Source organism: Otolemur garnettii, unplaced genomic scaffold (genome assembly GCF_000181295.1).
Source record: "Otolemur garnettii isolate 467f Iridium unplaced genomic scaffold, OtoGar3 scaffold00006, whole genome shotgun sequence".
Lineage (NCBI taxonomy): Eukaryota > Metazoa > Chordata > Mammalia > Primates > Galagidae > Otolemur > Otolemur garnettii.
In genome coordinates, this window is record NW_003852401.1 from 8,240,102 (window position 1) to 8,263,018 (window position 22,917).

Genomic DNA, 22,917 nt, shown 5'->3' on the forward strand with positions numbered 1-22,917 from the left:
ATGAAAATATGGCTGTTCTGAACTTTTCCCATGTTTAAAATTTTTCATCATAAAAACCTGGAGAATGAACATATACACATTATTTGGGGGAAACTTTCAACATAAGCAATCATTTCGAGACTGGATTTCCTTTTATGAATTGGCAGGCATCATTTTCCCAGAGATCCAGAATTGTTTCATTATAATTTAGAATCCCATCCAAAGATGTCCAATAACTCAGTGATGATTCCTGCAACATTATATGGTTATTATCAGCATTTAAGATGCTCTCTGGGACATGTTTGTGTTATGGGACCTCCTACAAAATAAAGTGTCCAGAATAGTCTAAAGTAGTTCCCAGTGGCCAAAGCCATTAATTCAGAGACAGTCGTAATTAGAAGGGAAAAAAAGCTTCCCTACGGGGTATTTATCATGTCCTTTTCCCCTAATTCTGCAACAGATTTTTTATTCCAACACTGGAAATCGTGCGGAATATTTGGGTGCCGACTATACTTATCAGTACCTCCTGGCTCCACTTGCCAGTAATGCAGTTAGGATTTCCAGAGCCCATTTCTGTTACTGTGAAGCTACATCTGTTTTCAATAGCACACAATTTCCGTTGTGCTATTGACAGATAGCAGATAAGATATGGCCAAGACCACAGCTACTGTCTGGAACCAGAATTTTTATTTTAAGCCTGACCCTTCCAAATCATCACTCCATTATTACTTCATCAGCAAAATTGGAGTGCCGTCCTTCCTTAATGGCAGATCTCAATTTCATCTCCACTTCACTCTTTTACACTTTATGAGATGAGATAAATCTTGTCTTTGCAAGATTAAAAGGATGCACGATGTTAAAAATAATCTTTATTTTTATCATGCACTCTTTTGTTCAAAGCAAGGCTAATGATTAAAGCTCTAGGTTTTCTTAAATAGTTCTATGAAGATTAGATAGCTTTGATTATCTGAATAAATTTCTTTATGTCCTGCAGGGAGGGTGAATTCAGAGTGTGTTTTACGTTTACTTGGGAATGCAAAGAGAATTATGCCTTCGATCAGGCAAGTGTAGTCATAACGAGTGCATTATTTCAAGTTGTTCTGCCTGCATTTCAATTCCACTGCCTTTCATACTCCCAGTTTTGCTTTGGGCAAATTAGTCAATCTCACTCAGTCTTTACCCCGATCTTTAAAATGGGTATAAAAGCAATCAAACATCCATAGGCAAAGACTGGACCATAATCAAAATTTATACCTGACATAAAAATTAACTCAAATAGATCAGTCTTAAATGTACACAAACATAAAACTTCTAGAAAAAAATAGGAGAAAATCTTCAGGACCTAGAACTAGGTAAGGAGTTCTTAAATTTGATAGCGAAAGCTGACCCACAAAAGGAAAAATTCCTTTAGACCTCATCAAAGTTTAAAACTTTTGCTCTGTTGGCTCAGCCCCTGTGGCTCAAGAGGCTAAGGTTCCAACCACATACACCTGAGCTGGTGGGTTCGAATCCAGCCTGGGCCCACCAAACAACAATGATGGTTGCAACTGAAAAATAGCCGGGCATTGTGGCAGGTACCTGTAGTCCCAGCTACTTGGGAGGCAGAGGCAGAAGAATCACTTGAGCCCAGGAGTTGGAGGTTCTGTGAGCTATGATAGCACAGCACTCTACCCAGGGTGACAGCTTGAGGCTCTGTCTCAAAAAAAAAAGCTTTTGCTCTGTCAAAGACCAATTTTAGAAAATGAAAGCATAAATGGGGAAAAAACATTTGCATACCACATTTCTGACAAAAGACTTGTATCTAGAATATACAAAGAACTTGCAAAACATAATATTAAAAAGGCAAACAGTCCAGTTAGAAAACAGGCAAAATATCCACACAACATTTCACTGAAGAGGACACACTATGGCAAATAAGCCATTAGAGAAATTCACATTAATACCACAATGAGGGCTCGGTGCCTGTAGCTCAAGTGGCTAAGGCGCCAGCCACATACACCAGAGCTGGAGGGCTCGGATCCAGCCCGGGCCTGCCAAACAACCATTACAACTACAACCAAACAATAGCTGGGCATTGTGGCAGGCACCTGTAGTAGGAGGCTGAGGCAAGAGAATCACTTAAGCCCAGGAATTGGAGGTTGCTGTGAGCTGTGATGCAACAGCACTCTACTCAGGGCGACAGCTTGAGGCTCTGTCTCAAAAAACAAAACAAAACAAAAAAAACCAAAATGAGATATCCCTGCACCTATTGGAATAGCTGAGATTAAACCCAGTGATTGTAACAAACACTGACAAGAATGCAAACAAACTCGATCACTCACACACTGTTGGGAATGTGAAATGCTACAACACTCTCAAAAATAGTCTGGCAATTCCTTTTAAAATGAAAAATGGTCTTCTCATATGGCCTGGCAATTGTACTCTGGGACATGTATCCCAGATAAATGGCACTTATGTTCACACAGAAACTTGTACATGAACAGTTACAGCAGCTGTATTGATGATAGCCCCAAACTGGCAATGATCCAATGCCCTCCAATGGGGGGCGGGGGGAAATAAACAAATATCCCCCCCTTGTAAAAAGGAACAAGCTATTGATACACATGATAGCTTGCGTGAACTTCAAGGAAATGATACTAAATGGAAAAAGCCAACCTAAAAAGTATATAGACTACATCATTCTATATAACAGTCACAAAATAACTTAATTATAGAGGAGGATAGCAGATTGGTGGCTGCCAGGGGTTAGGGATGAGGGGAGGGCATAGATATGCACATAGAGGAACAGCATAAGGGAGTCACGTGGTAATAGCGTGATGGCAGAGACGGTTCTATGAAGCTTCATATGGGATTAAATTGCGTAGAGTTATACAGATACCATTTAGAAACACCAGTAACCGCACACATAGCTGGTGAAATCCGAATGAGCTCCACAGATTGTACCATTGTCTACTTGCTAGTTTTGGTATTATTCTATGGTGATGCAAGATGTTATCATTGGTGGAGTCTGAAAAGCTGCACAGGACCACCCCATACATTTTTTTTTTTTTTGCAGCTGCCTATGAATCTATAATTATTTCAAAACAAAAAGTATTTTTGAATGTTTGCTAATAATGCCTGCCAACTAGGGTTATGAATGATTATTAAGCACAGTGTCTCAAGTGTAGTTAGTGTTCATAAGGGTCAGCAAGGGTTTTAGATATTAACTTCTGCTGTTGCTACTTAATTGAAAGAGTATGGCTTAGAAGAGTGATTTAAACCAGAAATAAGCTCTGTGAGAGCAATGATTTGGGCTGTTTTGTTCACTGTTGTATCCCTGAGGATATTTGGCAAATGGAGCAAGAGAGAATGCCATGGTAATATCCAGGGTAAGACACAGATAAAATGGCAATTTGTCTAGACATCAATGGAGCAAATGATCATGAGGGTCAGGGGGAGTTAGCTGAGATTTTGAGGGTAAATGTAAACCTCCTTACCCTACCCTGAAGTGTATCAGTCTAGGGAAGATAAATGAGCTTTGTGTCAAGCCCCATTGGTGGGGCTGCTGGTCCTTACTGTGGACTTACTTTTGTAGGATGCCTAAGCATTTCATGATGTGCATCCAATGAAACTCTCACTTCCCACTTAGCTACGTGGTGACCTTATTCCATTTACCCTTCTGTCAGCCAAGAGACAACTACTGCCACACTCACCTTAGCCATTAGTATCACAGGTCCAGGAAGACCTGCTCTCTTGAGTTAAAGAACCCAGGCAATAGGTCCCAGAGACTAAACCAGAGAATTTTTAATGACACTACTCTGTATTAGTCAAATGGTTTCTGCTGGCTGTGACCTAAGCCTCAACACTGGATCCAGGGACCTCAATTTTTTCTTACCTCATAAAGCATTTCCTGCCTATTTGAGCATACTCCTTCCTCAAAACTCTAGTCCCACCACTTGCTACTAGCATTCAAAAGCTCAGTGCTTGCTGAGTATGCATGAGGTACCTACACTAGTTGGGAAAAAATGAAATATAAACATCTGTAATATGGAAGGCACCCTTCCTCAGGAAACTTACAGTTCCAAACAGCACAAGCAAAATGGCAAATGCAATCAACCAGGAAGGAAATTTGATATTGTTACATGTCCACAGGTATAAGGAAAAGGTGGCCTGGTCAGAGAGCACGTCCCACACGCCTGGGAGGAGAATAATTGATGACACAGTGGGTCGTTAGCAATATCAAATGCCAAGAGGACAATGACACAGCTCAGTGCAGTGTTGGACGGAGAAGAAGCCTCTCCTAGCCTCGTTATAGATGAGCATATGGGCTCATTAAAAAAATATAAGATTTGATTTAACTTATTTATTATTAAATATGCATTTACTCAGCATCTAGCACCACTATGCTAGAAACAATGGAGTAATACAAAATGAAATAGATGTGGTGCTCAGTAGTGGAAAAGAAAGAAATGAGACAAATGATGTAAAAGAGGGAACAAGGAAGGAAATCTGGGGACGTAGGGGGTGAATGGAATGTGGAAGTAGCCAAGCAGTGTTCAGAAGGAGCGAGTGTGGCCAGGTCCCACTCCTGTGACTCATCTCCGTGACATGAATGATTTCAGCTCCCTCTGGGCCTCTCTTGGGAACAGAGGAACAGATCGTGGAGTGAGACCAATTCTCATCATCAGTGCATTTTCTACAGGAAATGTTCTAAGTCCGACTTATGTGTCCTTCATTGTTTTCTGCAAGTTTACATACATTGCATTTATAATATTTAATATTTAAATTGGCTTTATATGATATTCATTTGTTTCCTAGAAATTCAAAAACTAAAGCCAGCAAATCTGGCATGTGTATTTTTCTGCCTGTCTGGAAATTGTGTTAGGGTGCTATCAGAATCAGGTACTGACATGGTGCCTATGAACTTTCTAGTACTGGAAATTAAAACATGGTAAAGCATCTTTCGTTACATTAATGAGGTCGTACTATTTGTATCCACATGACCATAAATAGGACCAGGTATCTTAAAATCACTGTGTTAAAAATGGTAATCTTGGCTCGGCACCTATGGCTCAAGTGGCTAAGGTGCCAGCCATATACACCTAAGGTGACGGGTTCGAATCCAGCCTGGGCCCGCCAAAACAACAATGATGGCTGCAGCCAAAAAGTAGCCAGGCATTGTGGCGGGCGCCTGTGGTCCCAGCTACTTGGGAGGCAGAGACAGGAGACTCACTTGAGCCCAGGAGTTGGAGGTTGCTGTGAGCTGTGATGCCACGGCACTCTACCCAGGGGGGATAGCTTGAGGCTCTGTCTCAAAAAAAAAAAATGATAATCTTTTTTCTCTTTGGAGTTCAAGGTTTCTTATTTCTTTTAAATCTTAGGTCTATGAAGGTTTTAAAAAAAAAACTTGTCAAAAAACTTTGTTACCAATAATATGAAAAATTAAATTATACCTTCCCTTTTACTAGTTTTAGGATAGATTTTAAATATATAGTGCCCTTTGCTCATTGAATTTTGTTATATGTTGAGTTTTGTGGACACAATTATGTTCTTTATTTTTTTTACAGTCTTTGCTAGCTTCTATCCAAACAAGAATATATGCCAACCCAAGAATAGTAAATTAACTATAAAGTATTATTTAAAAATTAAAAGCTATGCCACAGTTAATCCAATTACATATACCCTTAAATAGGGTACACCTATTTAATTTATGGAAATAGGGAACACCTAATTTTAAGTTCTGTCTGTACTACCTACCTTTTTTGTCTAGTTAATTTCATGGCAATAACATCTTTCAAAATTCAAGCTCCCTAAGGGCAGAGATTCTTGCCAACTTGAGTCACACCTAGAACCTAGAGGAATGCCTGGCATATAGTAAGTGTACAATAAATATTATCAATACATATTGTTAAATTAATAAATGAACAGTTTTTCTTTATGCAAAACTTGCTATTCAGACTCTTCTGTTCATGGTTCAAACACTGAGTGATTATTTCTTCTTTTGAATTTGTTCTTCCCTTGAAGCAAAGAAACAAAACTAGTCTTTCAAGCTTCAGAAGTACAGGGGAGACTGGGCACACCTGTGCTTCCAAATAAACTAAATAGTACCTCATGACAGCAGTGCTAACTGGAACTGCTGGAGAGCCCCTCTTTTCCCACCTACTGCTAAGCTATCAACTCCTTAATAGACGTCAACTTGATTTATGGAGAAACTAATTTGCAGTGTTACTTGCACCTATGCCATAGGCGAAGGTCATAAAAAGTGCTTCTATGACCTTCAAGAAACAGAAATAATAATAAAAAATCATAGCCCCTGTAGGTCAGTCTGCATACTAACACTGGAAGAAACAGAAAACAAGAAAATAACCTCTGTACTTTCTCTACTCCCAGATACTAGCTTTTTGTACCAAACGAAGACAAATAAAATCTATCATTCTAAATTCATGACAATCACTTGCCATCTATTTTCTGGCCTCCACTGGCAGTCAGAACTCATACATTATGTGTTCTTAACGTACATAAACTATTTTTACTATACTTGGAGTTGTATTGCCTGCCGTCTTCTCCCATAAGTCACTGCAAAGAAAATCCCATTATCTTGTCCATCCTACACTCTGGAGGCTCTGGAGATCAGCTGTTCATGCTGAGTTCATACCCCAGCTCTGCCACTTACTGGCTATGTGGCCTTGGATGAACTGTCCAATCTCCGTCAGCCTCAGAGTCCTCATGAATCCAAGGGGGAAGATGTGCTCTTAATACCTATCATTGTGAAGATTTGATGAGATGTTATATATAAAACATTTGGCATGTATTGAGATTTCTGTAAATATTATCTGTTATCACTAGAGTCTTCCTGATTTGTTGCATGTTATTCCATTATTTGTCTAGCAACAGCATTTGTTGGACTTCTTTGAACCCTTTTCTTAATACAAGTAAGGCAGTTGAGACTTAATAGATAAAGGCACTTGGGGTTCTTTACTAGTAAAAGGAAATTTGTGTGACTAATGCCAAAACACCGCTAACAGATTGTGTCTGATCGACATATCAAAACTGCTCATTCACCATTGTGAGAACTGCTCAAACAATACTATAAAGTATGTTAGCAACATCTGGATTTTTCGGGGGAACGCAAGGGGGGGGGCAGTGGTAGCTTGGTTGTTAATATCTAAATTAAGTGAATTGGCGCTGGTGCTTAGTACCCCAAGTACAGAAACAGCCTGAGGCCCTTTCTGCCTCCTTCTCTCCATTTATAAGATGAGGATTACTGTGTTCTATGTACCTATTTAATAGAAAGATTAAATAGGCCTTTAAGAGGTGGATTTAAATAATGACTATTGCCATTAACTTAGCTAGCAGAGCAAGCAGTTGAGGAGCTTTGGTTACTGACACAAGGGCACACAGCTCCTGGGCGCTCTCACTCACCGGTGCCACTTGGTTAGATTTTAAGTAGACACCACTGATAGCCATGGAAGGCAGGAAGGTGAATCTGTCCTCAAGGCTTCCAGTATCTGGGAGAGTGTCTGTAAGAGCTGGACACAGAACACACCCCATATAGCTGACCAATTCCATGAGAAGCATTTAAAGAACTTTTTAAAATTTGTGTTCATGTGCCTGTGAGGGGCACAAGACAATTGTTCGGGGTATAAGAAAGAAACTTCTATTTATTTTTACCTTTAAAAAAGAAAGGGAGAAATAAATCCATTTTTACATGATGGTTGACAGTACTACATAGCTAGATACAGATCTCTAGTTAGGTAAAAGTTCATGTATGAGACGTGTTCAGAACGTTTGTGATAATGGACTGTGATCCATAAAGTTTGCAAGACTAATTAAATAGACTTGTGTAACTTTAACTGGTCAGTCATCATCCAGCTCTGCATCCTGAAGTCTCCCTGCCCCCTGCCTTGCCCAGTGCTCCCAGATTGTATTTTCTAACAACCTGTTAATGGATCAGACAGTGCCTCATCCCACCTGTTGGGACCATCTGTCCTATCACGGGGTAAACTTTTCTCCACGTTGTGAAGGCAGCTTATTTCACTCTTTATGCAAATCATGCCTTTGACTGAACGGACCTTGTGCTCCCAGATGCTTACTCTGGACACATTCACAAATCATCCTTGCACAGCCTGGCTTCAAGGAGGCAGGGAACCCCGCATCCAGAACACCACCCAGAAGAAAAAAAGGCTCCAGCAGAAATTGAATTCGTGACTAGGCTTGTGCCCTTTCTGACCCAGTTATTCCCTTTTTATACTCACAAACAACATGCTACCATTTGGAAGTGTTGCCCAGAAAACCCCTGAAATTTCAGAGTCAGGGTTCGGGCCTGGATTCTGCCTTTTCCACATATTCCAGACTCCCGAGAGCCCCCTGATCAGAACCAGGGGGCCTAACCACTAAGGCATATGAGATAGGAAATGCTAACCTCCCCTTGCCAGCTCTGTCTCCTCTACACAGCGTAGTTTCATAGAAGCCAGGTCAAGGAAATATCTGTTGTGTCATCTCCCACAGCCGCCAGCCTGGGGCATGCCCAGTTAACCACCCTCTAGTGTGCAGTTCAGATCACCTCTCACTGTCCTCATCCATGAGGTTTTCTTACTTTCTGGAGAAGCTATCCTGTTCTTGAATCCAGTTCATGACCCCGAACCTACTTTTGTTACAAAATGTATTATTATTCTCCATTGTGACTTCTAATATTAATAATAATGATAATAGCTAATTCATAGTGCTCACTCTGTAGCAAACATTGGTCTAAGTGATTTACATGAATTAACGCAATTAACCCTGATGACAACTAGCTGAGGAAGGTACTGTTATTACCCCCATTTTACAGGTGAGACTAAAGCATAGAGAGATTAAGTATCTTGCCCAAGGTCACATATCTAAGACATGACAAAAATAGGAAAATGAACCTCAGGAGTCAGGCCCTGAATTCTGTCTTCTCTCACCACCTCTCATCCTGTATTTTTTGTTCTTTTGTACAACTACTTAAAAGGCAAGATGTTCTTCAACTGTCTCTAAGTAATTTCTCTTCTGCTCCTTGCATTTTGAGGGATATCTACTCCTCTCAAATTTCTTTCTGCAATCCTGAATATTCCAGGGTTATAAGGATTATTCAAATAAATGATCAAAAGGCCTTCCTTCCAAAATGTGAGCTTCCAATACCATACTCCTTACTTTGACAATTTCTATCCTTTCTCTCCACCTCCCTGTATTTCATTAAACCAGAAATGTGACGTGAATATTCCTGCATTCTGGGATGCCACCCTGTGCACCTCATTAATCTCTGAGACCCTTACTTTACTGAAAGACTGTGATATGTGGATAATTACCCAGCAACCAGTGGCACAGTCATTTGAATTTAAATCTCTTACTATTTCTTTCTTTAGGCATTAACTCAATCTCTCCTCCCTTGATGTTTTAGCGAGGATGTTAAGACCCAATAAAAGGAAGGAAAGAAAGATGAGTTTCCATCTGACTAAGAGGCAGTGGGTTTCTTTCCTATTAGATTTCAGTTTTGAGGTCTTTGTGCTTTCTAAGTCTTCCCAATAGACGCTGAGGTTTATTCATCTTTAACCAGGACAGACATTTTGACTGTTTTTGTTTATTACAGGTAAATGTATTGAAATAAAAAAGAAAACGTTATTTTATACTCTCATGTTAATTTTTATTATTTTTTGTTTTTTTATTAAATCATAACAGTGTACATTAATACTATCATAGGGTACAGTGTACTATTTCTGTATACAGTTTGAAGTACTTTCATCCAACTGGTTAACATAGCCTTCATGTCTTTTTCTTAGTTATTGTTTTAAGACATTTATATTCTACATTTAGAGAGATTCACATGTACCCTTATAGGATGAACCATAGGCGTGATCCCAGCAATCACCCTCCCTCCACCACCACCCCTCCCCTCCCTCTCCCCATATTCCTGGGCTAAAATTGGGTTATAGTTTTCCTATGAAAGCTATAAATTAGTTTCATAGTAGGGCTGAGCACGTTGGATACTTTTTCTTCCATTCTTGGGATACTTTGCTAAGAAGAATATTTTCCAGCTCCATCCATGTAAACATGAAGGAGATAAAGTCTCTGTCTTTCTTAATGGCTGCATAGTATTCTATGATGTACATATACTACAATTTATTGATCCATTCATGGATCAGTGGGCTCTTAGGCTTCTTACATGACCTAGCAATTATGAATTGGACTGCAATGAACATTCTGATACAGATATCTTTATTGTAGTGTGATTTTTGGTCTTCTGGATATATACTTAATAGAGGAATTATAGGATCAAATGGCAGGTCTATTTTTAGTTCTTTAAGTGTTCTCCAGATATCTTTCCAAAATGAACGTATTAGCTTGCAATCCCACCAGCAGTGCAGAAGTGTTCCCTTTTCTCCACATCCATGCCAGCATCTGTGATTTTGGAATTTTGTGATATGGGCTAATCTTACTGGTATTAGATGATATCTCAAAGTAGTTTTGATTTGCATTTCTCTGATGATTAAGGATGGTAAGCATTTTTTCATATATTTGTAGGCCATGTGCCTGTCTTCTTCAGAGAAGTTTCTCTTCAAGTCCCTTGCCCACCCTGAGAGGGGATGACTTGTTCTCTTCTTGCTAATACATTTGAGTTCTCTGTGGATTCTGGTTATTAAACCTTTGTCGGAGACATAACCAGCAAATATCTTCTCCCATTCTGAGGGCTGTCTACTTGCTTTACTTACTGTGCTTTTGCCTGTGCAGAAGCTTTTTAATTTGATCAGGTCCCAGTAGTGTATTTTTGATGTTGCTTCAATTGCCCAGGGGGTCTTCTTCATAAAATTTTCACCCAGGCCAATTTCTTCAAGTGTTTTCCCTACACTTTCTTCTGGTATTTTTATAGTTTCATGTCTTAAGTTTAAATCTTTAATCCAGTAAGAGTCTATCTTAGTTAGTGGTGAAAGGTGTGGGTCCAGTTTCAGTCTTCTGCAGGTCGCCAGCCAGTTTGCCCAGCACCATTTGTTAAATAGGGAGTCTTTTCCCCACTCAATGTTTTTAATTGGCTTGTCAAAGATCATACAACGGTAAGTAGCTGAGTTCATCTCTTGGTTCTCTATTCTGTTCCATACATCTACCTCTCTGTTTTTGTGCCAATACCATGCTGTTTTGATCACTTTGGATTTATAGTATAGTCTCATGTTAATTTTTAAGTGAAAATAAGTCATTCAAATCATTTCTCACCCAACCTTTCTAAATTGTAAGATATGAAAATTCATGTCAGTTAAGAATTGGATTAATATTTCTAATCACAGGCATATTTGTTTCAGATCGCATTTATTACAAAATAAATTTACGTTTAAATTTGTTTTGTTTTTATAGACTTTATAGTGCCTCTGAGCCCTCGGCATAGTGAATTCAGGCACATTTTGCAGGACTTGGTGGAAGGTTATGGTGGTGGAAGTTTATAATTGTTCCTTAGGTTTTGTATCAAATTGCTTATCATTCATCTCCATCTCATACCAAGTCACTGGTCAGCAAAACTACCCCTTACTTTACATTCTTGTCTTTTGGTATTGAAGTCTTCATGGTAACCATTTGATTATGTGATTTTCAGGTGGACAATTACCAAAGTTAACTACAGACACGTTAGTATCCTCTTAAGTGAAAGGCCCCAAGGCAGCTAAGCTGCAGTATTTACCTAATCTTTCATTATGTAGATGTGGGGTGCAGAGGGTGGGGGCCTGTGTGTGGTAAAAGGTTCCATAAAAAGTTACACCAAAACTACACTTCTCAAGCAGTGGCTTTCAAGGGTCAAAGGAAGAAAGATGATCTAAGGACTTGAGAACAATTTGTAGCATTGAGAATGTTTTCTAAATCAGCTATGCATTTTATTATCTGGGGGGGAAATGGGCTCTTTCAAAACACATATTAAATAAGTAGTGAAGCATTGGGATTTCCACCAGGAAGGATAATATGTCACATTAGTGCTCAATTTCAGTGCAAATACCATATGACTAACTTGGTGTAATTAAGGGGGGAACCAGAGTAGGTTGAATAAAGATTTGGATTGCAGAATACTTTCTGGTTCATAAAAGATGTGTGACATACATGCTAGCCTGACAGAAGTCCTACTTTCAGATGGAGAAGGGAGTCTGTTGGCACACATAAGCCCTAATCTGAGACTTTTGCAGATGCACGTTATGAATTCTCTCAAGTAATCTTCAAGAATTGCTGTGTAGGCCATGGATTGGCTTAACAAGTCTTCCCTGTAGCTGACGTAGCCTTTGAACTGACCACTAGGAATTGAACTTTCATATTAGTACAGCCCAAATTTGGGTGTTTAAAATTAAGGAGATTAAAAGGCAACATGCATGATAAGAATACCAAGATTAATCCTTAAAACCATGTTAGTCTTCTTTTGAAGTAGTGGTCTTCTATAACATCCCATAGGTGAGAATAAACTTGCCAGATGTTCAATGGCCCTGAAAATAAACTCACAACCCTGAGGCCAACCCCAAACTCATTGGCTATCCACATTAGGATTACTTCTTCGTCACCATCACTAGTTACTTCCAGTGTCATTTAAACCCCTTTAAACTAAAATTTATATTGTGATCAGCCGCACATTGCCAGGACTGAGACGCTGCTTCAGGATGCAATTAGAGTGAGGCCGAGTAAGGTGATCCCCAATAATTGCTGGTAGATGTGGGTGAGCCCCTGAAAATGGCCAGTTTCCACCACATGTCACACCTCCCATCTCTTCTGCATGAGGGCTACATAAAAGGAAAGCAGAGGGGCATTTTAATGGCCTCAGCTGCCATTTGAATGTATACCCAAATTTACAGGTTATAACTTAATGTATATTCATGTCTGCAAATCACACTCAAAAGAAAACTAATAATGTTGACTCCGCCGAATTTAAACAGTGAGAAATTGTATCCAGGATTGCAGACCTTTCCCTGCACTTCGTTTTTCTTTGTAGAATCTATGGACGAGGCACGTTGCTTCCACTCTTTGTGGCTTATGATCCTCCTTGCTTGTGAGGAAAAAAAGGAAGTCAATAGAGTAGCTATTTTGTCTTCCTTTCAGACCAAAAGACAGGTTCAGTTATTTTTTTTCCTTCTTTAAACAGTGTCTTTAAATATACTTTCAAAATTCAGACTCTCAGCTGGTGATATCTTTGCTCTTATGAAGCCGACCCTTTTCTCTGTCTGTTTTATCCCTCCCCTTCATGTGCTGTGGTATCACCGTGATTCCAATCCTGGCCCATAATGATTTGTCTCCCATTTAGCCACAAGGTGTAAATTGGCTAACTGAAAAGGCGTGCTCTGACAGTTAATCTCGATGTATGTCCAAAGGCTGAGCTCGCTGCATTGGGAAATTTCCCTGGGGGATTGCTCTGTAGAATGTGAGGCCATTTGTGGAGCTGTCTGATGTGGAAGGAGACAAAATGAAAGGACCCACTGGAGAGAAGCAAGATCACACAGTGCCTTCAGAGCAAAGAGGGAAATCAAAGGACAATTTCCAGCCCACACCAGTTCCACAAGCATGTTCTTGGGAACTAGGGCATCAGGGATATTTTCCTATTAGTGTTTTTAGAGAAGTTACTGAGGGAGAGCCCCAAATCCGAGGGTTAGGACAAACTTAGTGATGGCCACAGGCTGTGCCTATGAAAATGTTGGGAACAAGAAGAAGAAAAAAAAAAACATTGGTTTGACTCCAAAACCCAAAAAGGTATCTACAAAAATCCAGGATATTAAATGTTTGATTCAATGTCTACAAAATATTTAATATTGACCTCATTAAGTATCCCATGTGAAAACAAATTATGAATTCTGTTTTCACTTTCCAAGATGTTGAGCATGCCGAGCATGAATTAAATGAATTGCACATAGCCAATAATTTGAAATTCAAAATTGTAAGAATCCTTTCCATTTTTTTAACACGAAAATGTGTATTTTATGTGGGATGTGGGGGCATCTTAAAGTCTTTATATGACGTGTGTGGTAGGATCTATAAAAGAAAGCCGAGAGCACGTGAAGGTTTTAAAACAGCTCTTCTCCAAGCGTGTGATCGTTCCCCAAGGCAAACATCTGCTTGGAGGACCGCAGGCCAGACAGGGGAAAGGCTGTGGTTTGCCATCTGCACCTGTAGGTAAGATGAAGCCACCTAAGGCAGTGCAGAAGTGTGAGGAAATTCCACCTGTACATCACAGAGGAGATGACAGGGTGGTGCCCTGATTCTGTCAAGGAAGGAGAGCTCATACTGAGTTCAAGAAGCAAAGCCATCCACTTGGGTCACACAGATACAATTCCCCTGCCCCCCCCCCCCCCCCCCCCCCCCACCCCACCCCCGTCTGCACTGTATTCTCTCCCAGCAGATGACCAAGCCCTCATGTGCCCTTGTCTTCTAATCAACATTTCCCAACTTGACAAGGATTTTCATTTTTAGAACAGAAAATACAAGGTGGTTGGAAGTCTCCAGGTCCGTGGCTTTATCTTATTCACCACACATGGGGCTATGAATGCAGATCTCTCCAAAATAGATAGAAACCGATATTTCCTTGCAATCCCATCCCTCACCAATGACCACTAATAACAGTTTAGTATAATTCTGGCAGAATTTTTTTTCATTTAGTGCACCAAAGTACTGTCATTTTCTTTTATGCAGTAAGACAATAGTAAGGGTTTTAAACCTTTTAGCATAACACTATATCTAAGATGTTTTCTGTATCAGCACCTGTGAACTTAACCTCATTTGTTTTAATGGTCACATGGTATGCCACAGCACCACTGGGCCACAGTTGATTTCATTGCTCTGTATTGCTGGGCATTTGGGCTGGCAATTCAACTTTGACCTTTTAGGAGGGTGAATCATGTGTCTAAATAAACCATTGGTGTTGCTGTTCTTGGGACTAACTAGAAATATACACCCTGGGCCTACTATTTTGGCTCAAGTTTAAGGTGACCAGATTTTAACATTGATTGGGGGTGGGGCGGAGGAGGGGTGTGTTCTTGATTAAAATTTGGTCTACATGGAGCAAGAAAAATTTTCATAGAACGCAAAAATAGTATTGTAATTTTTTTTTAATTTCAACATAAGTACAATTTACAAATATAACCAAAAAAAAAAAAATAGCCAGGCATTGTGGCGGGCGCCTGTGGTCCCAGCTACTTGGGAGGCGGAGGCAGGAGACTCTCTTGAGCCCAGGAGTTGGAGGTTGCTGTGAGCTGTGATGCCACAGCACTCTACCCAGGGGGACAGCTTGAGGCTCTGTCTCAAAAAAAAAAAAAAAAAAAAAATTATGTAGAGAGCTGTGCCTGTGGCTCAAAGGAGTAGGGCCCTGTTCCACCTGGGCAACCTTGCCCAGGAGGGAAGTAGGGAGTTTACATTAGCCTTTTCTTTTCCAAATGAAGTTACATTAACCTCTTCATTCCCAAATGGAGTTACATTAACCTTTTCAACAGCTGAAAATCGTATATTCCCTTCCTGTTGTCCCGCCCTTCCTTAGATTGTCGTGCACTCTTTCCAAAAATCGGGACTTTTTTAAAACACCGCGAGACTCGGGACAAATTGTTATAAAGCAGGATATCTGGTCACCTTACTCGAGTTACCCCAGAGGCAGAATGAACCAAATCGTTCTCTATGCTGATGTTATTAAATGTAAATTTTTTATGTGATTCCTTGTTTACTTATTACTTTGTCTTTTGTTTTTGCCTTTTCCTCTTATGCAGTCATCTGCAGCCAGAGACAATGATGAACCGACTCTCCCGGTAGGAAGCAGTGGCCCTGTTTGTACCTGCTTGGTGCCTGTGGAGTGTGGGACAGGACTGGGGTGGGAAATGAGGGGCTTGTGTGTTCAACACACCATCCTCTCCCTTGGAATTCTTAGATGGTCTAACCCCCTGGCATGTATGTATACTCTGTCCTAGACTTTGCAGTGACTAAATTCTGGCATTCACTGGAAAATGTTTTCTAAGACTATGTTTCAAAAGTTTAAATTTTCTCTTCCATTTGACATGAACTTTTCTAGAAGTTGAACAAGTGAGATATTTCTAAATTGCATTCCAAGGGATATTGAGCTGATATTTGGGGATAGTGTGGGATCTAATGTTAGATGTCTGTTTTCTTTGTGTATTTGCATGCACGTACTTTTTGACTGGAAATTTCTTTTGGTCCCCTCAAAAGAAATGCTGCATGAGATCTATGTATTCAATATACAGGGCATCTAGGGTGACACCCTGTATATATATACATATAATTCCCAAAAGAATGTGTTAAGTTCTTCTGTAGGTAAAATCCTATTCTAATAAAGATCTCCACAGCAGAGTTCTTCTAGTTTTCCCAGAATAAGGACCCTAATATCAGTGTCATGACAAATTATTATCAATGAACACATTTTCTAGTTCCTATTCAATCATCACATTTGGTATTTCACAGCATGTAAAGGAAATGAGCTTCACCATTTTTGTGTTCAGCCATAGTGATTATATTTTGACTCTATTTGGGTCTCCTAACCTTGTTCCTGAAATATTTTGAATCTTAATCCCCTGAATAGTCTATAACTAAATAACATAATGCATTAAAAAATGTTACAAACTTTTAAGCCTAAAAGGTCTAGCAGTGGAGATACATATGATCCCGTCCTTCCTCCTGGAATGCTCTGAGATTTCTAACGTTCTTTGAGAGCCCATAGATACACCTGGTTCGGTAACGAGCTAGGGGCACAGACCCAGTCTTTTCCATTAACCGGCCGTATTCTAGTTTACTATTGAAACATCAGTAATCTCTTCTGACTCTTCTCCAACTCTGTTGAATTGAAAATATGATTTCCAATATAATATCAGTCATAACATAATCACACTAAGAAAGTCTGATTTCTCTATCATCTCATAGTGAGAAGTGTGTATCTCATACTTCAACCTCACTGCAGGTTTCACGTCTATCTTCAAATGTGTGGACCAAGATTGTTAGCCAGTATTTTACAAAACAAGGGGTCTCTGGGCAATAGTTTGAGAACACCGCCCAAGCTAATCTAAGTTAACCATATTTCTATGGTTTTGGAGCTTCCTTTTAGATAGAGATGCTAATTTCTAGCACCTCTATTTCTATTTTTGGAAATAGTTTTTATTATATCCTGTTATTTTACAATTATATGTCTGTCTAAATAGATGTAGATACAGATGTGAATACAGATACACGTATAGAACTTAAACTTTTTGCTGATAAGATGCAAACATGTAAGAGACCACTCACTAGTTTAGATAGTCTGAGAAAAGCAGAACTGAGATCCATTCCTTCAGCCTCCACCTTTTGTCAGTACGCCTTGGACACCTCATTTCACATATTTCTTAGAGTTAGTGGTCTAATGTGTATCTTAAAACTTTAAAGGCGAGTTGCAGCACTTTCCAAATATATTTGACCATGGAGTCTCTTATGGGACATTGTTAGGGAAGCTGCCTGGTGGGTCTGATGTGTCATGAAGTATTTTGGAAAATCCTTTATGTAAAGGGATGGAAGACATAGTGGAAAATAGTATTTTATTTTCACCCCATCCCAGAAAAATTTCATGTCAATCTTTTGCTCCACAAGTTCAAAATGAAATGAATTCCCTTACATGAAAATCCATACCTTCCTCCCCCTTAAATGTCTTTCTGTAAAGCTGGGCTGCCTCTGAGCATCTTCCTCGGTGATAATCAGCACAACATCATCTAAGGGGGAGAAAGCAGTTCTTAGGCAGCATGAAAATCCGTCAAAATACAGAGGATTTGGGTATTTTTTTTTTTTAGATTGTTTGCTTTTGAAAATAAAAGTAGTTTTTGGAAACCTCATCTCTAGAAGCTCTTTCTTACTCTCTCACCTATAAGTTCCATTTATTTGACCAAAGGGCCAGAGCTAGTAGGAATTTGTACAAAAGGAGCCCCCCTTGAAGTCAGAGGAGGCCTCCATGGATTCAGAATAAGAGGTTCCGTCTCTCCAAATCTCTCCCAACACTGACCATTCTACTCTAGCCACTCTAGTCCCAGGCTAGAGATGAGGTAACCGGGAGATGTGTGAGATGGTCCTTTGAGAAGCAAGGGGGAAATATTAGCACTTCTGTCACTTACTTTCTCGATTCTTCTTCTTCACTTCTATTTTTGGAAATAATTTTTATTACACACTGTTATTTTACAATTACATGTGTGTCTAAATTGATGTGGATACAGATGCACATATATAACTTAAACATTTTGCTGATAAGATGCACAATCCAAAAATGCTAGAGACCTCTCCCTAGTTTAGGTAGTCTTTGAGACCCATTGCTTCAGCCTCCACTTTTTGTCTTTATGCCTTGGAAACCTCATCTCACTTCTCTGAGATGAAGCTTCCTCATCTATCTTAGGAGAATATTGACAATATCTTCATAGGATTACTTGTGAGGAAGAAATAAATGAAGGGATAGGAAGCATATGACAGATTGTTTGGCATGTACTAAGCTCTAAAAAAAAAGAAAGAAAGAAATGGAAGCAATTCATTTATTTCGTAGAAAAGGATGTGAGAAAGCCATTCCCTCCGAGGGTTGAAATGTGCTTTGGAAGTGTTTGGTTTTAATGGTGTGTGATCATGTGGCAGAAATGAATGTCCACCAGACCAGGTGAGGATCTCATCTGTAACACGCTTGCCTTTCATTTTGAAGACTAACCATGTCTCCCGTCTCTCTGCTCAGGCTAAGCCGCGTCTTCAGCGGGGTGGAAGTTCCGCTTCCCTGCACAACAGCCTCATGAGGAACAGCATCTTCCAGCTCATGATACACACCCTTGACCCACTCGCGGAAGGTAAGCATCAGACTTGGCTGGGGGAGCTTGTTTCAGGAAAAAGAGAGTGTCAAAAGGCTTCTCTGCATCAAAGATATTTATGTGACTGTCACACCCACCTGCCAACATCCTCTTGTTACCATCTGCCAGAAGTAGCCCTGGCCCTTTGACAGGCTTTACCTGCAACCACTCAGTTCATGATTGATGGTTAGTGTACTAGAAGTAGGATATGAGTTTCGTATACGGATTCTGTCTCTTAGTGCTTCTGCCATAAATACAGTTTGTTATAAGCCAGAGACACAGTTCTCTTTCACAATAATTTCTGTTTCAGAACAAAATTGTGTGTAAGATAAACTATGCACCTTAAATAAGAAAGAGGAGAGAAGGGAAAAGAACTTTATGATTTAGGAAGGGTGGTGAGTAGTTTGGGGAGTGATGTTCACAGCAGAACATTGATGCTGTACTGAGTCTTTGGCAGTTGTAGGGTGGGAGGTGAGTGTCTACCCAACCGAAGAGCTCTCTCTACGACAACTGCCAGTCACTGGAGACCCAAAGTCCTAGTAATCACCTCCCTTGGTAATCATATGAACCATCACAGAGAGTCAAGTATCATGTACTTCCAGTTTTAGTCATAATGAAGCCAAATTTACCATGTTTGCTCAATTTTTAGGTATTCTAAAAAATTAAATTTTCAATTAAATAGATATCTGATGTGTCAAATACATGAGTTTTGCCACTTAGTGAGGGGTTCAAGTAAAACAAGTCCATTCTTCTTTCATGCCTGGACCTTATAATAAGGGCTGATGTCACATAGACGCTAATAGGGATCATGGACAGAGTACAATCTAGGGGACAGTCACGTGCAGTCACTGAACAAATCCAGGGAATCTGATTGTCAAATCATGTCACATTAAATAGATGTCTTATCCAATATTGAGACTCGCTGAATAATTTCAAGGGTTCAGGCAATTCATATGATGTAAAAAAATCTGGGACCCCAAGAGTAGCTCCCCAAGTCCTATCATTTCTCCTTGGACATATATGTCTCACCCTGAATTATAGGTGAGGATCACAAAGTCACCTCCAGAGAGCCCTGCTTCATAGATCTTGAGATCGTTAGCCAGGGATGTCCTAGACATCATTACTCTATTTGCCGTAGGTCCACTTGACAAGGAGATCACCAGTCACCAGTCTTCTTTTCTTTCTCCTGGGGTACACATCCAGAAAACAGAGTGAAAGGCTTACAGCCCACCTGTCCTAACTCCCTTTTCCCTGCCCCTGAGCAGTTGTATGACTCTGGGCAAATTAGGGTCTCGCTAGTACCTGGTTTCATCATCTACAGTAATACTTATTTCTGTTTGGCACCTTTTAATAAACTTATGCTTCACAATAACACTTTATAGCTAATGTTATTGTTCTGCTTTCACAAAATAACATAACAACAACATAGACCTCAAATTTATCTACTGAGCTCCCTCTGCCAGCACATTGTTTGAAGCCATCTTCATCACTTGCCTGGATCCTGCAGTAGCTTCCTAGCTGGTCTTCCCCTTCGTCTATTGCCTCCACCTGTACATATTATCAACATAGCAGCCCAAATAATCTTCTTTAAAAAGGCATCGGGTTATGGCATTCCTACTTACAACCTTCAGTGGCTTCCCAGGGCTCTTAAGAAAACTGTGAAATCATTACCATGTCTACATGATTTGCCTCTTGCTCCAAACTCAATTTCATTTTAGCCATAGGACGTTCTGTCCTCAGATACCTCTTCTGTGCCTCTGTGTCTTTGCACAGGCTGCTCCTGCCCTGGAACGCTTTTCTTTCTGCCACGCCCTCCTATTTTTCCTACATACTGCTTCCCATTCATCAGCACCCTGTCTGAATTACACTCTCTGACCTTCCAGCATAAGTCAAGGTCTCCAGTACTCATCTGTCAATGCACCCTGTGATTTTTTCTTTATTTATTATAAATGGCATACATTACTATTTGTATGGTTATTTGTTTATTGCCTGTCTCTACCAGGATACAGGAAATTTCACAAGAGCAGGGACTCTGTTTTACTCACTAGTTGTCCTCAAAGCCTAGCAGAGCACCTGGCATGTGGCAGTTGCTAAGGCTCAGAAGGATTAAGAGTCTTGGCCAAAGTCATGATATTGACCTGATAATTACACAATGCCCTCTTTAGAATACAGGTTTAAGATAGTAGGTGAATTGTATCTTGGCTATTTTCAGCAACCTTCTTCTCCACCCCATTTCCTTGGGGAACCATCTGAGAGAAGAAAGAAATGATTTTATCTGTTTCAACTCAGTTATGAACAAGTGACTGAGTATCTTTATTTTTGGCAAGGCAGTATTATGTACTAATTAAGAGGACAGACTCCCAAATCAGACTCTAGGTCTAGATCTGGGTTCTGCTTTTACTAGCTAAATGACTTTGGACAGGTTACTTAACCTCTCTGTACTTCGGTTTCCTCATCTGCAAAATCAGAATGATATATAATGATGTCTGCATCAGAGGGTTGTTGTAAGGATTAAAAGAGTGAATATACATAAAGCACTTAACATACTGCCTAGTACATCATAAGTGCCATTTGCAGGTTTGGAATTATTCTATTTCATCATTATGAAAAATAATACAACACATAATTCTTAAAAATTCAAAACATTCAAAAGTTAGGGTAAAAAAATTCCTCCTGCACATCCACCCCTCCCCCCATTTTCTGCAATTTCCCAATTATTCACAGAGAAAACCACAAGTTACTAATTTCTTAGGGTATGTTATATATTATATAACATATAATAATCTATGTTATATATCATAATATACAACTCTGTGAAGGTGTGTGTGTGTGTGTCCTTGCCCACAGGTCTCAACAATCTAAATTTCTCTTCTTTTTGTTTGTAGGAATTCAGTTTCTGGTAGGGCTTGTTTTTGTTTTTTCTGTTTGGAGGGGAGGTTATGTTTTGTTTCTGAGATAAGAGAAAGTGAATCTGGGTTGTCTCGGAGTTGGGCCATCAGTGATTTTCCAAAACACCTGGCCCTTGTGGAGCTGTGCTACAATTAAACTGTTTGTTCCTGCTGTAGCAAAATGTGCCTTCTGAATCCGGACACCTGCTTTCAAGGTGAAACCTCTCCCTGAAAGATGTGGAGAGCTCCAGTGGTGTGAATCTGAGAGAGGCTGAGAGCCATAATCAGCTCTGGTCTTGAGTGATTAGAAAATATGAAAAGCACTTCAATGCTTTAAAATTGCTCCATAGCACGCGGCCAAGAAAACAGATTGCTCTGGTATTTTTCCCCAAAAATTCACAATCATTTTCCATTCTGAGAACAGCCCCAAAAAATTAACCCACAGCTCTCAGAAATAGTTGTTTCTCTTTTCATTTACATCTAATCACTTGAATTCACACAGCCTTGTGCCAAACTGCCACCTTTTAACAATGTGGAGCGTGCAGGTTCCATCACCAGGTTGACAGCATGAACACTAGAGTAGCTCCCCTGTCACACTAACAGACAGTTCATGGCTGTTACTGGTGTTCACCTGGCTGAGTAGTGCATTGGCACCCCTGGCGTACAAGGTCATTCTTCACCAAGAGAAGTATTCAGATTCATTTGAAAACATCATCCAAGACAAATGGCCCATGGAAACAAATTTCCCTTTGTCTCATCTGTGCCACTCAGGTGTCTTTATCTTCCAAACTCCAGTGATTGGTGGAGTCTGGAAGCCTTCACTGGTGGTTGGTTCGGCCCCTGAGTCTGAGTTATAGGCTCTAGCAGTGTTTGTGTTTCAGTTATGTATTGACTGCATAAAACACCCCAAAACTTAGTGGCTTAAAAACATCCTATTATGTTGATTGCTTAAAACTATGTGGATCAGGAATTTGGGCAGGGATCACCTGGTTGAGTCTTCTGTTCCATGTGGCATCATTAGAGGTCTTCTGGAGGCATTCGGCTGGTGAATGGCTAGCCTAGTAGGTTTGAAAAAGCCTCACTCCCACATCTGGCCCTTATGACGGCACAGCTGCAAGGCTGGGCTCAGCTGGCCCCTCTCACTCTCCATGTTTCCTCAGCACTTTTACACATGGATGGACTTGTTACATGATGGCTAAGGGTTCCAAGAGCAAACCTTCCAGGAGGCTCAGGTGGAAGCTGCAGAGCTTTGTATGACCTTGCCTGGGAGA

At 40.1% G+C, this 22,917-nt stretch overlaps 1 protein-coding gene across 2 annotated transcripts in view; it reads left to right on the top strand.

Annotated features, from left to right (window-relative positions):
- Positions 1-22,917, top strand: part of SLC24A2 (solute carrier family 24 member 2) — a 247,913-nt gene that overhangs the window by 128,851 nt on the left and 96,145 nt on the right. For both annotated transcript variants that reach the window (XM_012813838.1, XM_012813842.1), the window contains exons 2-3: positions 15,678-15,716; positions 18,650-18,758. In XM_012813838.1, coding sequence (XP_012669292.1) covers positions 15,678-15,716; positions 18,650-18,758 — 148 coding nt within the window. The remainder of the gene's footprint in view (positions 1-15,677; positions 15,717-18,649; positions 18,759-22,917) is intronic.